General features: G+C 45.3%; 1 protein-coding gene across 1 annotated transcript in view; it reads right to left on the reverse strand.

The window, feature by feature from the left end:
* The window catches only part of LOC135906974 (arylsulfatase B-like), a 34,325-nt gene continuing 17,088 nt past the window's right edge, over window positions 1–17,237 (reverse strand). The window contains exons 6-10 of the mRNA XM_065438622.2: window positions 14,829–14,955; window positions 9,487–9,780; window positions 8,235–8,484; window positions 6,263–6,449; window positions 1–3,052 (exon numbers count right to left, since the gene is read on the reverse strand). Coding sequence (XP_065294694.1) covers window positions 2,924–3,052; window positions 6,263–6,449; window positions 8,235–8,484; window positions 9,487–9,780; window positions 14,829–14,955 — 987 coding nt within the window. The 3' untranslated portion in view covers window positions 1–2,923. The remainder of the gene's footprint in view (window positions 3,053–6,262; window positions 6,450–8,234; window positions 8,485–9,486; window positions 9,781–14,828; window positions 14,956–17,237) is intronic.

The raw sequence follows: 17,237 nt of genomic DNA on the forward strand, positions 1-17,237 counted from the left end.
TATGCAGAGGGGACAGCTTTATTGCGAAGAAATATAAACGTTTGTCATGAACTGAAATACTCAGGCACACAGAATGGAAGGTGAGTCGGTGTTGCATACCTCTGAAATGCAGCGCGAACCACGTGGAAGAGACAGTGTCACAGATGGCTGAAGGAACACGTCAGCACACGTGCAACATTAAGGCTCAACCAGACGTACGCGTTCCAATGCGTCCGCACACGCCGCGCTGACTCGACGTCGCGTCGCGCCCGACGGAGGAAGAGGGCGCGCACCCAAACGATGCACGAGTTGCCGCGCGTAGCCGCGCGTCTCGTTGCGGCGGCGCAGTGTTGCTAGCTTGCGATGTTCAAGGCAGCCTAGCCTTCGCTTAACGGCCACGTCAAGCAATGTGTTACATATTGCAAGAAAACACTATAATTTTAGCTTAAAATTTGTTTTTATATTTCAGAAACGTATTTTACGATTCATTGTGGGTCATTCAGCTCAACTGTGACCTAATATGAGTATTGTGAGCCCGGCGAAACCTGCAGCAGCATCGGCATAGCATCACCAGGTACTGAAGCAGCTTGCCCGGGCCATAGAGTTTCCTACAATATTTGTAGGAAACTCTATGGCCCGGGCTATGGTGGCTAGAGGGGGAGGTGTCCATAGAGTTTCCTACAAAAAATTTATTCTTGTAGGAAACTCTATGGAGGTGTCGGCATCGGAGTGCCGGAGAGGCAGCATTTTTCAGGACGATGCGGCGGCGCTGCTGTCGGCTCCGAGATGCCTCCCGTACGCTGCGGTTATTTGGTTCCGCTGTGAAGTGCTTTCTCGCTCCGCGGCTTGTTGGGGCGCAAAACGCGCATCGGAAAGTCATCTTAAAGGCTAGGCGGCTTTATCACTGCAGCTGGCCTAACGTACTATGTACTAAATGTTCGTCATTTTATCGCCGCGCTGTAGCTTCGCGCTCATTGCAACACTTGTGAAACTCATAATTGCATCAAACAGAGAAAGCTTCCGCAGTAGGCGGTTGTTTGCAGTTTGCCAGTGCCGCTTTTACAATTCAAGGGACTATTATGGGGTGCCCTATGAAGTTTTGTTTGACATGACTTTATTAGTGTCTTGAGCTACAGGCGCTTGTCCTAATCGTCTACTAGTTGGTGCGCGCCTCATCAGTTGAAACGGGCCGCTCGAGTGAAACATGATTTTTTCAAGTTTTTTTAAATTTTTGCAGTGAAAGGTAGAACTGTAGGCACCAATGGTCAAAACTCAGCATGGTGAGAGCGCTAAATGAAATTTGGTTTCCAATATTAGAAACCTGCAAAAACTAAGTTCGCCTATTCAGTACCCCTCAGATAACGCCAAAAATGCCTTACAAAAACAAAAGAATATTTACTGTTAATAAGATAATACATACGACTCTATATACATGGTTGTTAGCTCTCAAACAAACAATATGACACGAAATGGAGCGCAAATCCAATATATAATGGAGTTATATACCCAGAAACGGTGAACGAGGTGCAGTGCAAACAATAATTTGTCGGGTGGGAAATTCTGTTCAGATATGCAGATATTTCTGTGCATACAATGTGATGGGAACAATTCATGTTTTACATTATAAACGCTTTATGTTGGTCTTGCTGATATAAACTTTGCAATTATGCAGTTATGTTGTGCGCCTTAACTTGAGGTACTTCATTTTTTCTCGCTTCCCTTGCTTCGATGCGTTCTCTCCTGCGACAAGGACGTGCAACCTCGTGATGACAAAAAGCCGTATAACTTGGTTGGTGATTTCTACGCTATGCTGCGCAGAGCCAACCACATCCAGCTTATTTATTGACTGGCAGAAAATAAGGCCCATGATGCTGTCAGCTTTCAACTTGTTCAAGCTGAAACAATGCGTGAAGGCATCTTCCATCGCAGCAACCAAGTCTTTTAGTGCTTGAGATGGGTAAAGCCACCTCTATCCATGTGGTTGGTAAGGCACGACTCTTCCGGAAGCAGGCGCGAGTCTTTCGCTTGAAGCAACAGCTGGAGAACACTCTTCGCACTTTGTTCTCATTAGCATTTTCCTGCTAACATACCCGCTAACGTAGTAGGGTATGCGAGAGTCGCTATTTAATCTCACCATTTCGCGATGATCTGGCATCGCATCACAATCCTTTACCATTTCGTGAACTTCATTTAGGTGGCCCACATCCAGGAGATCATCCAGTTTACTTTGCATACCGACCAAATGTTTCCGGTGGTGTGGGTCAAGAAGGCTACTCAGAACTCCTTATGACGAGCAAACAAAAGCGGGGAAGGCGAAGCTAACTCAACCACAGACTTCACGACGCGCGCTTGGAGCCCGAGAGTTTGCTCAAACACATCACGCTAGGCATCTCGGAGACGACGAGTGCGCCACCTGTCGCTGTCATGAAAAAATGCCGCACCGCCATACGCGGCGCAGCCCAGCCGATGCTGACACCTCCCATTCTAGCCACCCCACCCGGGCTTGCCTGAACGTTGCCCAAAGAGTCGTTCCGGAAGTGACGTTGGCTTGCCGTGGTCATGTGAGGTGCGTCATGCTACTGACGCGAGCGGCAGCTTCCGGCGCGGGCGCAAAAATCCTAGCGGTTGTAGGTCTCCACGCCGCCGCGCGCCGACACGCGAAACAGCCTCCGCGCCTGACGCCGTACGCGCCCAGGCGTGGTGCGGCGCGTGCGGACGCATTGGAACGCGTACGTCTGGTTGAGCTGGTGTTGGAGCTACGTCTGGTGTTTGAACATATCGCCAGTGTTCTCGCCTTGACTAGTCTTCGTTCCTGGTGCGGGCGGCGGTATTTCATGAGTATAGCAGGTTATTGTAAAAAAAAAAGCACGTGTCACGCTACGCATCTCCCGGGTATGTCGTCGCGTGGGAAATCTCGAAACGTTGCGCATAGTTGACCGAGTTTCTAATCAAGCCAGGGAGACCAGACACCGCCGAAGTTCTCCGGATACGAACGTGGGTCCACCGGTTGTGTCCGTGGAGGTACCATTTGCTGCATGTAGGCGCTCAGCTTCTTGTAGAGAGAGCGCAGCACCTGACAGGAGAAAAGAGAACGAAAAGTTATCGTGGAATTTACACGACGTGACATGGGAGCCATGATTCTATACTTCCTTATACAGGCTATATGGCCTGAACGTGGGAAAATCCTAGGCACAGACGTTTCCTGAGAGTTTATTGTTTGTCTATTTACGTTCTTGAAAACTTAAACGTAGCTGTTTGTGTGAAAACTCTTCCAGGCAGCACACCTCTAAAAAGCCTAAAGCTATTTATACCCGTCGTATCAATTAGTCGGTGGCTGGCGGCGTGGCTCGAACCACGTACGTCCCGCAGCTCAGCCGGGCGCCCTATATCCCGCTGGGCCACGACTGTCGCCCTGTAGGCAGCCAGCAGTCTTAAACGCTGTCAGTCTGTCCGTTTGTCCGTCGTAACCCAAAACAAGAAAGGCCGTTGCGCCGCAACTTCAGCAATTGTGGAGGCTGTCTTCGTCTCACCCAACTAAAATTTTCCTATTATGTCACATGACCGCAATAGAAGAACAACATTTGTTCTTTAGCCTAGTGCGGCATGTGGCAGCAATTCCTGTAAAATAGAAAATAAGGTTCATTATTGCCAGGTGCTTTTGTCGCAACTTGGAAATTCGTACTAGGAACGATATACTAATAGGCGCCTTCGCGGATGTTTCCAGGAGATGCTGGACCGTCAGAATATAAAAGAAAGTGAATATTACTGGGAGAACTGGTTACACGAGCACCAAGCTGTGAGTTGAGCTCAAAAGAGGATTACAACGAAGGCGCCAAATAAAACGATAGACGAAGGAAGGCGACACGGGACAACCACGTAGGCGCACTAACAACAGTGTTAGCGCGCCTACTTGGTTGTCCCGTGTCGCCTTTCTTCGTCCGTTGTTTTATTTGGCGCCTTCGTTGTAATCATGTACAACCAACTCGCTCACCACATGTGCTCAGTCAAAACAGGAGAAAACAGGGACCCTCGTTTTTTTTTCAAATATCCATGGAAAGGGAGCTGCATTGAGAATAGAGCAGTAGGCACAGTTAGGAAGAGGAACCATAGATTCCCGCACTTCTACCGACCTATAGAATAACATACAACAGGCGCAGTATTGCTTTGGTCAGTTTCAAGAAAAAAGTGCTGACCCGCTACAGGCGAGTGCAGTGTCAATGTCCGGAGCTGCATGCCACGGCCGTGAAGTGGTAGCTTGAAAGGTTTTAAGAGATTGGGCAAGACATGATTTTCGGCGTGAGACATGATTTTCGGAGGGAAGATCGACAGCGGATATCTCAGCAACCTTCGGTTCGCCGATGACATTGTTCTATTCAGCAACAATGCAGACGAGTTACAACAAATGATTGAGAACTCTAACAAAGAGTGTAAGAGTGGGATTGAAGGTTAATATGGCAGAAGACAAAGAGAATCAGAAATAGCCGCACTAAGGAACACGAGTTCAGGATCGCTAGTCGGCTTCTTGAGTCTGTGAAGGCGTACGTTTACCTAGGCCAATTAATTACAAGGAACCCTGATCATGAGATGGAAATTCACAGAAGAATAAAAAATGGGTTGGATCGCATACGGCAGAGATTGTCAGCTCATGACTTGAAGCTTACCATTATCATTGAAAAGGAAGGTGTACAACCAGTGCATTTTACCAGTTCTGACATATGGGGCAGAGCCTCGGAGACTGACAAAGAAGCTTGAGAACAAGTAAAGGGCCGCGCAAAGAGCGATGGAACGAAGATTTCTAGGCGTAACGTTAAGAGACAGAAAGAGAGCGGTTTGGATGAGAGAGCAAACGGCTATAGACAATATTCTAATTAACATCAAGAGAAAATATGGAGCTGGGCAGGTCATGCAATGCACCGGTTAGATAATGGGTGGACCATTAGGGTTGCAGAATGGGTGCCAAGAGAAGGAAAACGCAATCGAGGACGACAGAAGACTAGGTGGAGCGACGAAATTAGGAAAATCGGGGGCGCTAGTTGGAATCGGTTGGCGCAGGACAGGGGTAATTGGAGATCGCAGGTAGCGGGCTTCGTACTGTAGTGGACATAAAACAGGCTGATGATGATGGTGTTGATGATGATGACAGGCGATCAGGAGACATTTATACTACGCGCAGGACTTGTGCACAAGGTGTCACGCATTTTGAAGAGACTGCTGTTTGATGTAATACTTTGCACATTTTTTTGTGACCACATCATAAATTTGCAGTGAAACTATGGTTGCATTGTAATATTAACTCGTTTAAACGCTCACCAGAACGCCCACCACATACGGGTCAGCACGTGAGCCCTCTTTCGCGCGGAAAAAAATGCGCCATACAGGACAAACTTGGGAAAGGTCGCCTACCGGCAGCAGTATTTCCAAACAAATGTGTGTGACATTTTTTAAACCTGAGTAGGAAAGTTGAGCTATTTGATGCTTTCCCCAAGGCCCGAATACCTCCGCCTATGCTGGGTGAGACAGTCCCGGAAATGTAAAACTCGTGGAACTGTCCACGCTCATTGAAGTCCCTACCAGTCTTTTCATTCTGTCTTGATGTTACAGCTACATACCTGGACATCCTCGCTTAAAGCAGGAGTGCCGCCACATACAAGTTTATGGAAAATTGGTTGTAGAAGCACAATGAACTCAATGACAGACGCAGAAAGTAAGACGTTCTAGAGGTATTGTAACCAAATAGTTATTCTTGCTAGCATCTCTTTGGTAGTCGGACGGGCGACGTCCTTACTCGAAAGGGACAGCGACAGGGTGCCCACACGCGGGTTTCATTATTTTCAAGCCAAATACGCTTGTGTCTTGAGAAAACAAGAACACCGAACATATAAACTTCCAGGGATATTTAGCCTTCGACGAATATTATAAATGGTGGTACAAGAGGGCGTACCGAAATATTGACTAACCTACACCTGCCGCTGTTTGCCAAATTGGCAACCTCAACAGCTTTACTGAAAGTTAAACACCCATGATATTCATGAACCACACAGTGAATCTTGTCATTGCTTGCTCGTTATTTTGTGGCGTGTACGTGCGGTATCATTTTTTCACTAAATACCTAAATTTTTATCTGAAAAGGCCTAGGCAGGTTGCTTTAGAAGTGGGTGCGGATGGTCCCGGTTTCGCACTGCCTAAACAGACGTTTCTGAGCCGTAGCAAGCCCGCGGAAACATTTTATTTCTTGTTTCCTCACTTGATTGTGCTCAAAAACACCTTGTCATAAAGCACTCACCCTTTTGTGTGATGCGGCCAGGTTGCGAGTCTCGCAGGGGTCCCGCTCAATGTCGAACAGGTAGGGAGATTTCCCCGGTGGTGTCACGCCGGCAGCAGGCCCGCAGTACACTGTCGCCTCCCGCGTCCAGTTCCTGTCAGTTTCGTGGCGGAGGGGACCGTAAAGTGGCCTTAACACCTTTGCAGCCCTGCGGTTGGGCCCACAAAGCGGTGAAGGCATTTTTGTGCTTCTTGAGGACGATGGGCTTGTGTGAACGTCTATAAGTACAATTACTATTAGCCCACACGCGTCACCGAACTCACCGCTAATTTTCTTCTTGTTTTCCCCTTTCCCATTATCCCGGTGTAGGGTAGCCTACCAGACGTTATTCAGGTTAACCTCCCTGCCTCTTGCTTTTCTCTTTCTTTCCGTCTTTGTATTGGTAGTGAACGATTGCAGCTTCATTGCGTCTGCTCTTAAAGGCCAGCATTTATTGGTCTCCTGTTTAACGCAGATGGCAAAACTAGTAAAGCTATAGAAAGTCAGGCTGCAAGAAAAACTAAGTGGCATAAAGCATTGACTGCGCCAACTGAAGTTATGCCACCTCGTGCTCACGCACTCGTATATCTGCATTCAATGACCACCGAGGCTTGGAGAACTAACCTATCTTAGCAATAATTTTTTATCGATAACAATGAGAAAAAGAATTGACACTCTTGAAGAAAACTGTTGGCATCATATAAACTTTTGTCCGCAGGCTGTCTTTGTTCGTTTTTAGATTTCATTCCATTATTTGAGACCTGGAGCAGAAAATGTTGGCTTATGGCAGCAATAAAAACTGTAAATACGTCTAATAGCATGTGCTTCCTTTCTTCACACAAATGAAGCCTTATTACGCTATTCCGGTACTCGCGTTGCATATTTATGTGAGCACCACTGTGAAGGTGATGCAAAAGGTGGTATGGAAGGGTTGCACGAGATAATTACTGGCGATCACAGCGCTCACAAACGACGCCCCGACACTAGTCATGTGCATTGTCACTATGATAATTTGCTCCAGCTGTCCTGATCTATCTGAAATCAACTGGACATTTTACTTGTTTTACGCTTATTTAGTGCTACCAGAAAGAAGAAAACATATTGTGAGGAAAATAAGAAAAATACATCCAATCATACAGATTTTTCAGCATGATACTAGCAAGTTGGATATTAAGTCTGACGTGCCCAATAAAATGGCAGTCTTGCGTTTTGTATTTTGGTGAGCAATTAGATTATTAGGCATGCCAGGCTAAGAACGGAGAAGCGGTGGTAGTACACCCCTTCAACATCCTGTTCACTGGATATCAGTGCCAAAAGAAAATTGCAGTTTATATGTTCTACAGAAAGATATACACAGTGTTAAACAAACCTTTAGTATTTCATTTTTAAATTTTTGACTGTTCCTTAGAACAGTACAGTTTCGACGGGAGCCTCCCCCCCCCCTCTCCCCGCATATGACAGTCTTCTGCATTGTAGACCAAGCTGCCGAGGTGACAGCCATAGATATGACATAAATTTCTTCAGATTTCTTGAAATCGCATTTTATCACGTCAAATCTAGAAATCTTTGATATCTCTTTTCAGTGCTTGCTAGTATTTGGTGAGTGTATGGTAAAGATTTTCGGAACTAGTTATTTTTAATGTTCATGAGAAAAGCACAGATAATAAGAAGCGCATTTATGAATATCTCAATGTTTTCAAACTAGAAACCTCCTAAAATATAGAATGACCTCGTCACGTATAGGAAAAAAAAGGGTGCTTCATCTCGCGGGAACGACAAAAGCCAGCTTTGTAGACGTGATATCAAAAAGTGAATTAATGAGCATTAGCTGCAATTGAAGGGAGTAATTCATGAAACAAGTTTCATTTGTAATCAGGTAAAGCACTGTGTACATGTGTTTTGCTTAACGGTTAAATGCACTGCCGTTCTAACGGTAAAAGTTAACAAAGCGTACCTTGAACCAGCGCGTAGCCGCACCAAGTCGTCCAGTGGTCGATCCGCGCCTTTTGCCGGGTTGCGGTTGTCCTTGCTGTTGTTTCTGGGAGTCTGAACCAATAGCTTGTAGCTGCCCACTCTCAGCGCCATGGCAGCAGTCTGCGGGTCGATGTTGTGCAGTATCTCCTGGCGTGGCCAGGCGGTGGCTTCCGACAGCGCATGCCACATGTCGACGCCATCCGTTGGGCCCAGGCGCGAGACGCTTCCACCTGGAAGCGCGACCACAAAAGACGCGTTTCGTTACATTTCGCATGAGTTCACGCTCATCACACCACAAGCAGATAACCACGCTGAACCGGGAAGGCCCTACAACGAAAATCAAGCTTATGATAGGCGCACGATGCAGCGATTCCATAAGAGCGTCTGTTACCTGGTGCGTGCGAGGCCTATGTTGCAGGTTGTGGCATTACAGTGAACTATATATATGAGCCATAAGAATAAATTAATTTAGTGGCGGTATTCTTTCCCACCATTCTTTTTTTGTCACGAAAATATGTTTTTATGCGTTTTCCTTTTCTGAGGTTGGCTAGTTCGTGAGCAACCTTGTTTGTGCAATCATTTTTGCACCGCTTGCCTACGTTGATGCTGGCAACGAAGCACTTTAGGTGGCGCATTTCTTTATGGCCATCGACCAACGTACTGTTACTGTGTCCCTGGCGCCAAATTTGGCTACTTGCGACTTGTTTTGGACGTGGAGAAATACACGGAACAACTATGGTTGCTTCCCCCTCATTTTGCAACTTGTGTGTCAAATAAAGTGTTTCTCAGTGCTTTTTTTGTTCTGGTTATTTTGTTGCTCAAGTGCATACCCTTCATTCTCCATTCTAATGCATAAAAAGTCCGTAATGACTAAACTCCTGCTCCGCAAGAGCAGTTCTTCATAGGCTGGCGCTTAGCGCATAGAATTTCTTGTATAGATCGGCTTGTTAATGAAGCTATCGCCGCGGTCATGACCACTCATGGACGACACTTACGTGGCAAGTGTTTTGTAAATACCGATCTCGATGATCATCATGGCAAGCGTGCCACTGGGTTCGAGGATGGCAGGATAAAATAGCCAAATAATAGCGGCATACGTCACCATCGTCTTGCTATGGTTTTGATATAAACATAGCTGGCTCTCGTCAAGTCAACGATCCACGTAGAAGGGTCGACGAGTCTTGCAAAATTACATCGCCTCATGTGTTATACATGTTCGGCTGAGCGCTCACCGGCAGCAGAGTAGAGCGTGGGCAACCAGTCGACGATGTGCATCATTTGACGAGAAGCCCGACGCCGCTTCCTGAGTCGCGTGCTCCAGATAAATGCCGGGGCGCGTATCCCGCCTTCCCAGAGAGTGGTTTTGTATCCACGGAGTGGCCAGCTGCTGCCGCCGTTTAAGTCTTCGCCAGAGAGAGCTGCACCGTTGTCCGAGCTGAACACAATGATGGTGTCATTCAGCATGCCGGCCCTATAGAGGGCGTCCACCACGACCCCCACCGACTCGTCCAATGCCTGTACCATGCCTGAATCAAACAAACGCAAGTCACTCATCGACACGCACGCACGCACGCACGCACGCACGCACGCACGCACGCACGCACGCACGCACGCACGCACGCACGCACGCACGCACACACACACACACACACACACACACACACACACACACACAAATAAAACTGAGAGCATTTCGTAGGCTGAGTCAGGGACTCAGCCGTAGTGCACTGAGACGGTGTATGGACAGACCGTTTTCGGGAGCTAAGATGCTGGCATTCTGGCCGAAGGCCTCTATTATGCACAAGGTCACCAAAGTGCTAATGGGCTTTTTCAAGACACCGGTCTACATGAGCGCTTGTGAGTAAACATTCATCACGAGTGACCATATATGTGAGTGAACTTTCATCTGCGAGTGCGCGCTGTGGCGTACTCGAGGGTAGCGTATCGTACTGCTGCCGAGTTGTAGCGACGCCTGCCGGTCGAAGCTCGACCGACGTTACTATTGGGTAGCGTGGCGTTGTCGGAGGGCTGCAGGCATCCAGTAGACCATGGCGACCAAGCAAGGAAGAGACGATTTCTAGTGCGGAATTTACATGTATTATAGCTAGGTAGGTGAAAGAAGAAGAGAAGAAAATGAAGTGTCAGAAAGGCACATTTCGGGGTCCCTTAAATAGCCTCTCTACAATCGTGGGAGGGATCTTGCTTCCGTCGACGTCCCGTGACAGGCACAGAGTCTGATTCGCGGAAAGAGGGCCCCGCCTCCGCTTATACCAAGCCTATGGTTATATCAAGCTTCTGGTTATACCAAACCTCTGGTTATACCAAGCCTCCGGGAATTGTAGGCGCTTGTCCTTCTCTTTTGCGCGTTGCTGGTTCGTGGAAGTTCTCCTGTAGAGTTTGACAGTTTGGGGAAAGGGTCCCTCTAAAGTCGCACACACTCACAAAAGCGGCCTGTAAGTACTGCTGGGCTTCCGCCAGACCGGGAGACACTCGAAATGAACATGGCGAATTGGGAAGTCACGCTTCGTTTCGATGAGGCATGGTGGGCGAAAATCCTTTTTGCACGGCGTGCTAGATGCCAACCGTAACAGTGCGCAATGACTCTTTATCTCCTTCTCTTCTTAATGCTTACTTTTCTTTCTCCTTCCCCACGTGTGGGGTAGCCAACTGGGCGAAACATTCATGAACCTCCGTTACCGCTTCCTATTTGTCTCTCTATCTCTAGTATGCGTTTCACGGTCTAATTTTGCAATCATGCTCGATTCCTATTCGTAGGACTCCCGTTTGTTGTGCGGGGAGTGTTTGGGTAAAATTAAAACGAAATTGCGCACCTATAGGTCGTAGCTATAACTCCTGATGAGTATAGGTTTGAGTTTGATCGCATATGCCTACTATGGCTGAGTGAGCTCACGCAAAAGCGACCCCTCCAGCTCGGATCGACGCACGTTCTGCTGAGCTATGCCTCTCTAAACGTCCAGCGTGAGGCTAAATCCAGCTTCTATTGCTTCATGCGTTACATAGCAACAGCATTGTTTGTGCACGCTACACAGCCATGACCATGTAATGGCTTCTTTTCTTTTCACAACGATACCAAAGTAAGAAACGGGGATATTACGGTTGCAATTAATGATACAAACAATAATGCTATAGCATGTTTTCTTGCATGTTTTCTTTACATGCGGTTTTAGCAAGCGCCCCCCCCCCCCCTTCCTGAGCGACATTAAAGACGTTTCACTTCAAAAGTAATGAAAAATACTTTGAGAGTTACCGCTGCATTTCAGAGACGACGTACAGCCGATTGCGGCTTTTTCTACAGTTTATTTGAAGTCTTTAAAGCCAGGTGGTAGCATTCCTAAATGGGCTGAGCGTCATGAATGTAATTAGCTTCATTAGGATAAACATTACGGAAGTGTACGTCCAATTTGCCGTCTGGATTACGTAGTTCATGGGTTTACCTGTATGTACTACTTTAAGATCTGTTGAGCCGGACTTGTGCTGAACACGACAGGTTGTGCCAATTCGCCGCTGACGCTTCTGGTGTCGCACTTGGCCAACGCCAGACGGTGCTAGAAAGCACAGCTTTCGCGTAGCACGTTTACTCGGTGATGTCGCACGAGACCTTCTTTCTCGTGTTCGCCCGACCATCGTGCTCATGCGTGCGATGCGCGAGAGAAATCTGGGAAATTTTACTTCTCAAAATCAGCCTTTCCCTAGCTACTACAGCACAATGGAGGGGGGTTTGCTTTGCTTCGTTTGGCCTTAGCCGAGCTGCGCTACGCGACAGAAAATAAGTACTCCGCAATAAGCCTGCTCGCCGGTCGGCTCACGTGGCGCCGCGCCACCCTTACAAAGATGAGTTTAGACTGTCTATAGAAAGTCTATATGCCTTTTATAGACGACCTTGGCTTTCTATAGATTTGGTATTTTGTTGATACAAAGTCTATAGACGAAAGTTCATAAGGTTTCTATTTCTTCTTGTGTACTGACGTTCTATAGCCGGTCTATAGAAAAAAGTCCATAAGGTGTTTGTTTATTTTTCTCTATAGAATGTCTGTAGACGAAAGTCGATACAGTCTTTATTTACTTTTGTCCTTTCTCTGTCTATAGACTGTCTATAGACGAGAGTCGATAATGTTTTGATTTATTTTTGTCTACTCTAATTATATAGGCTGTCTATAGAAGAAAGTCGATAAAGTGTTTCTTTTTGTCTATTTCCCCTCTATAGATTACCTATAGACGAAAGTCGATACAATCTCAATTTCTTCTCTTCATTCTTCGTGACTGTCTACAGACGAGAGTCGATAAAGTTTCCATTTCTTTTTGTCTACTCTCGGTTTATAGATTGTCTATAGAGAAATGTTGATAAGCTAGCATTGCGCTTGTGACCTGGAGGTCCTCTGTTCGAATTACGTGTTCACTAAACCTTTCTGAACTTTTTTTAATGTTTCTGCATTATTAAACCGTTTCTCTGTTTGAATTCTGCGGCAGATGTTCTCTTTTTCTGTGCTTCACCAGCAGGTCTGATCATGGTCAGTTCCTACTAATGCGAGCGACGTGACCCTGCGCGAAACGTAGGAAGGGGAGGGGGTGAATTTAGGGCTAACGATATTGACACGTTCTTACTCTCTATTTATTTGTTTTAGTGTTGATTGTTCATTATAGTTCAGTTCTTGTTTATGGATGGGCGGCGTATACGCAGTGTGTGCTCATGTCGCATGTACTGCTCCAGTTGACGATGGTGATGCCATTGGCAGGGTGCCATCAATAACTTTGAACATTCATTAGCCGGTGAAAGACGTTCTTCGGGAGAAGTAATACGTACACGTGTCATTATGATACCTATACTGGCGGGATGCATGCATCATGGGCACTGAGCGCAATCCGACGGCACGCCTTCACCTGGTTTCGTCATACATACTGAAATGACGGCTTTCTACGGATTGCTTATGCGCGCTGTCTTCGTCACCTTTTTATAGATTTATATTACCTGTGAACTTCTGCTGCCCCAGTAGTGAATAAGGCTCATTTGTGGGAGCTTAAACGTCTCTGGTTCTGTCTTCTAAGTTTCTAATGTTTTTTATGCGGCCGGTATCCATGGTTTTACCTAATGGTGCCTTGTGCATGATGTGTATTTGCTATTTATGGGCTGGAAAATCCAAAAGGCAATGTGCATGAACATGCACAAACTGTTCGATACTGCAGTTTGGTTTATAGTGCTGACCCCTTTGTCTTACTTCTAATGACCTCCTTCGTTATGCTCTTGAGAGCGTTACTATGGAAGTTGTGAAATTTCTTTTGCATAAAGGTATTTATCAAAGGCACTCAAGATATCTATGGCAACAATGAAACGCAGCAGAAGTGAAAGAAGAAAACGAATCTATGACAAGGAAAATTGCCATGACGCCAAATAATACGGTAATGGAAGACACACGATTCAGGACTATTAGATTCTCAAGTCACGCAACCTATCTAGTAAATATTAGCGAAACAGAATTAGAGCTTGGTAGGTCGCAGGTCTCGCAATAGCTCCGCGATACAGGGACAGGGAAAGCTAATGTTAGTGAAGGACGCCCGAAAGACACTTCGTGTTCACTTGCGACACCAAAGGACTGCCACGGGTTTCCCAGCGTCTGTTACAGCGTCATATTGGCAGTATTGCAATGGATTTAAGGCTTTCAGTATCATTCCTTAAATTTGATTGTTCTCTAAGCGTTTAACTGCTGACGTTCTGAGTTCAGGTAAATTTCTGAAGCTACAAATCCTCCTTTGCTTCTTTCTTGCTGGGACTTATAACAATAATATCTACAAGCTACTTGAACTTAAGAGGAAGCTTTAGCTCGGGCCCAACGCCAATGCGGCCTATTCAAATGCATGTCAAAAGCAAAAACGTTTTTCTGAGACAACCCCTGGATTGATTTTAATAAAGTTTGTTGCATTTGAGAGAGACAGTTAAATTATAGTGATTGTTGGAAGCGGAATTTCGATTTAGGTCCTGAATTTTCTGAAAGATTTTAAAAAATTTGAAAGTTTGAAAAAAAAAATAGGAGCACGAAGTTTACAAACTCATATCTCTGCATCTAGAACAGATATCGCGGTTCTGCAAACGGGCTCCATTAGATCAGTCAAAGCGAACAAATTCATTATGTCATTTTAGATCTTACGTGAATTTGTTATGTCGGTTACAAGGGTTCTGCAAAAGGTGAATTTTCATATTCCTAAATTTTTTTATATTGATGTGTAACATATCAATTTTGTCCGCTTTAGATGTGCTATAGGGTGCGATTCATAAAATTGTATTATCGTTTTTCGTTATTGAGTTACAGAGTTGTAAACTTGATAGTTTCGTTATTGAAAATTTTCGATTTTCGCCAATTTCTCACAAAAATTCACGACCTAACTGAAAAATTCGAAACCAACAGTCACTAAATTTTAAACTTTTCTTTTAAATGCAACAAACCTCGTCAAATTTGGTGCTGTGGTTGCCGAGAAAAAGGAATTCTCCTATTACATGTATTTAGATAGGAGCACCCGAGCTAAAGCTTCCTCTTGGGTATTATTTTGCTTTCTCGCTTACCTGCGTAGCGGCTCCTGTCTTTGTCACCTATGTAAGAAAATTGTCTCACATTCTCTTCCGGCGCTTGAAAAGGATCCTGATTTCGGCCTACGTGTGGGGCCATGTGGCATAAGTATCCAAAGAATGGCTGGAAGAAATCAAATGACAGAACGTTGTTAGTAAGTATTGGGGAAACGCCACACTGAGTGGTCCTATTGCTTTAGAAAGAAGTCGCCCTATAGGAATCGCGAACACCTACCAGGTTGCTTCCAATCATCAGCATTTCATTTGAAAACACCATATTGCTTAATTAAAGAGCTCTGCTCTCACTATCTATTTTTGAGATTTCTGGTGTGAAGCAACATCGTCGCTCATATGACTGAAGCTACAACATATACCAAATAATACTTTCACTGCAAATTAAGGAGCAGGCTTATGTTATCCTGTCCGGTGTAATATAAGTAGCTGTGGTACATGATATAGCTATGGAAGAGACTCTTCACAAAAGAATCTAAGGGACGTGCGAATATTTTATATATCTCGCCATTCGATTTAAGGCTTTCACAGTATGACGCATCTCTCGCTTTTGAACCGATATGCTAAGCCTAGCTGGAGCCTTTGTCCAAACGGACGAAGCCATTCGGTGTATTTGCTAAGTATGTTTATTTATATATTTAGAAATACTGCCATTTTACGAAGCCAGACATAGCCGTACTCAGAACAGATTTAAATAAAACACAGTGCGAATCTAGAATCTTCACAAAAAACATATCCGCACTGAAATATGAATAGGGTTTTGGGTAACAAAGTGGTTAAAAATAAGTCATGCATCAAGGCTCCAAGATTATTCCAGTGCTCAGCAGTTTTAGGAAAAAAAGTTATAACGCTCTAGAGATGACGTAAGGCTAACTTTGTTTAAAGGGTGTGACCCGTTGAGGAGGCTGTGCACAGTGATTGAAAAAACTAAAGCAGCTTCTACAGATGTAATTCCCTGAACAATGAGCCTGCTTTATGTCGCACCCACAAAACTGTGGCGTAAGAATTCTTTGGAAGGCGAAGACGAGAAGTAGCCTGCATTGTCGAAAGACTCCCGCTGTACAGATACAACAGAAGGCCGATAGGGCACCCTGGAGTTAGATTCGGTCTTGCGAAGAGTGCTTTTGTTTCTCTGACAGAAGGTGAACGTACGATAGCTATGGCTTTGGAAACTGCATTGCAAAGGGGCAATGCTTTAGTTGCCTGTCCACCGACATCTGATAACCTGTGAAAATAAATGACACTGCTATAAATATTTCTTCATCTGACAAGCTGCAGTAGATCATTTTGATGGCGCGCACCGCTCCTTCAGGAAGAGGTCGGTCAGTGGGCGGTCACAGAAACTACACAGTTTCATTTCGCAAAAGCACCCTTAAACAGCACTTAACGGGAACCCACCGTAAACATGCACAAAAAAATGGCGCCCATCATCCCCATGCTGCTAGATAACTGCTTCCCTCTTCCAGCAATATGTTGTCCTAACACCCTTCTGTAGTTGTTGGTACGTCACGCCTTCGACATGGCTTTTTATTCAATAGCTATTCCGGAGTGCCAGCACGCAGTCTTGGCAATAAAAGCACGGGAACTAAGGAGCAGACATGTTCTCAGCCACTTTAGAGAAACCTTTCCAATATCTTGAAGGAAATGAAAGAAGTGCGGAGGACACTTATTTAAAATACACTTATAATAAAATAGCGTAATTGCGAAACTCACATCTAAGTTTTAAGAGTCAGCATTACGATGGTGGCCCAATACTCGCTCATTGGAAATGTCATGACGTGGAGATATGATCGAGTTCAGTAATCATGTGCCACCTTTCGCATTTTAATCTCCCCTGAGACATTAGGCCGTGCCGAGCTACGTTACGCAAATCCTGCATGAACAGTAATGCCAATTTAACTTTTTAATTACATATGTTTGAGGTCGCAAAAAAAATAACAAATAATGTTACGTATATTTTTTCGCACAAGAAGAAACACGCTTTGCGGCCTCTGATCTCTTCACGGTGTTGGTGCCTTTCAAATCTCTAATTAATAATCATTCGAGTAAATCAAACTTCAAAAAAAATTCTTACACCCTGTTTCCCGTAGTGTGTGAGTGCAGTTATTTGAGGGAAAAGCCGCGAAAGAACATTGATACTAGTATTCGCTGTGGGCGAATGATGCTGTTCCTGCAGATAGGTTCAAAGCAAAGAAAAATTGCTGAAGTGGGCTGCCCTTTTTTGTTTCATATTCACTGGCATATTAACGGGCACAATGTTCCGGTACACCCCTCTGATCGCCTGTGATTTGTGCTGGCATCACCCGTGCTCTTGAGACAAAGGAACGACAATTCAGTAACGCAGATGATCATAAAGACATTTATTGCACCTTCTATACACCAATGTATGGCCAA

The sequence above is a fragment of the Dermacentor albipictus genome, chromosome 1 (assembly GCF_038994185.2).
Source record: "Dermacentor albipictus isolate Rhodes 1998 colony chromosome 1, USDA_Dalb.pri_finalv2, whole genome shotgun sequence".
Taxonomy (NCBI): domain Eukaryota; kingdom Metazoa; phylum Arthropoda; class Arachnida; order Ixodida; family Ixodidae; genus Dermacentor; species Dermacentor albipictus.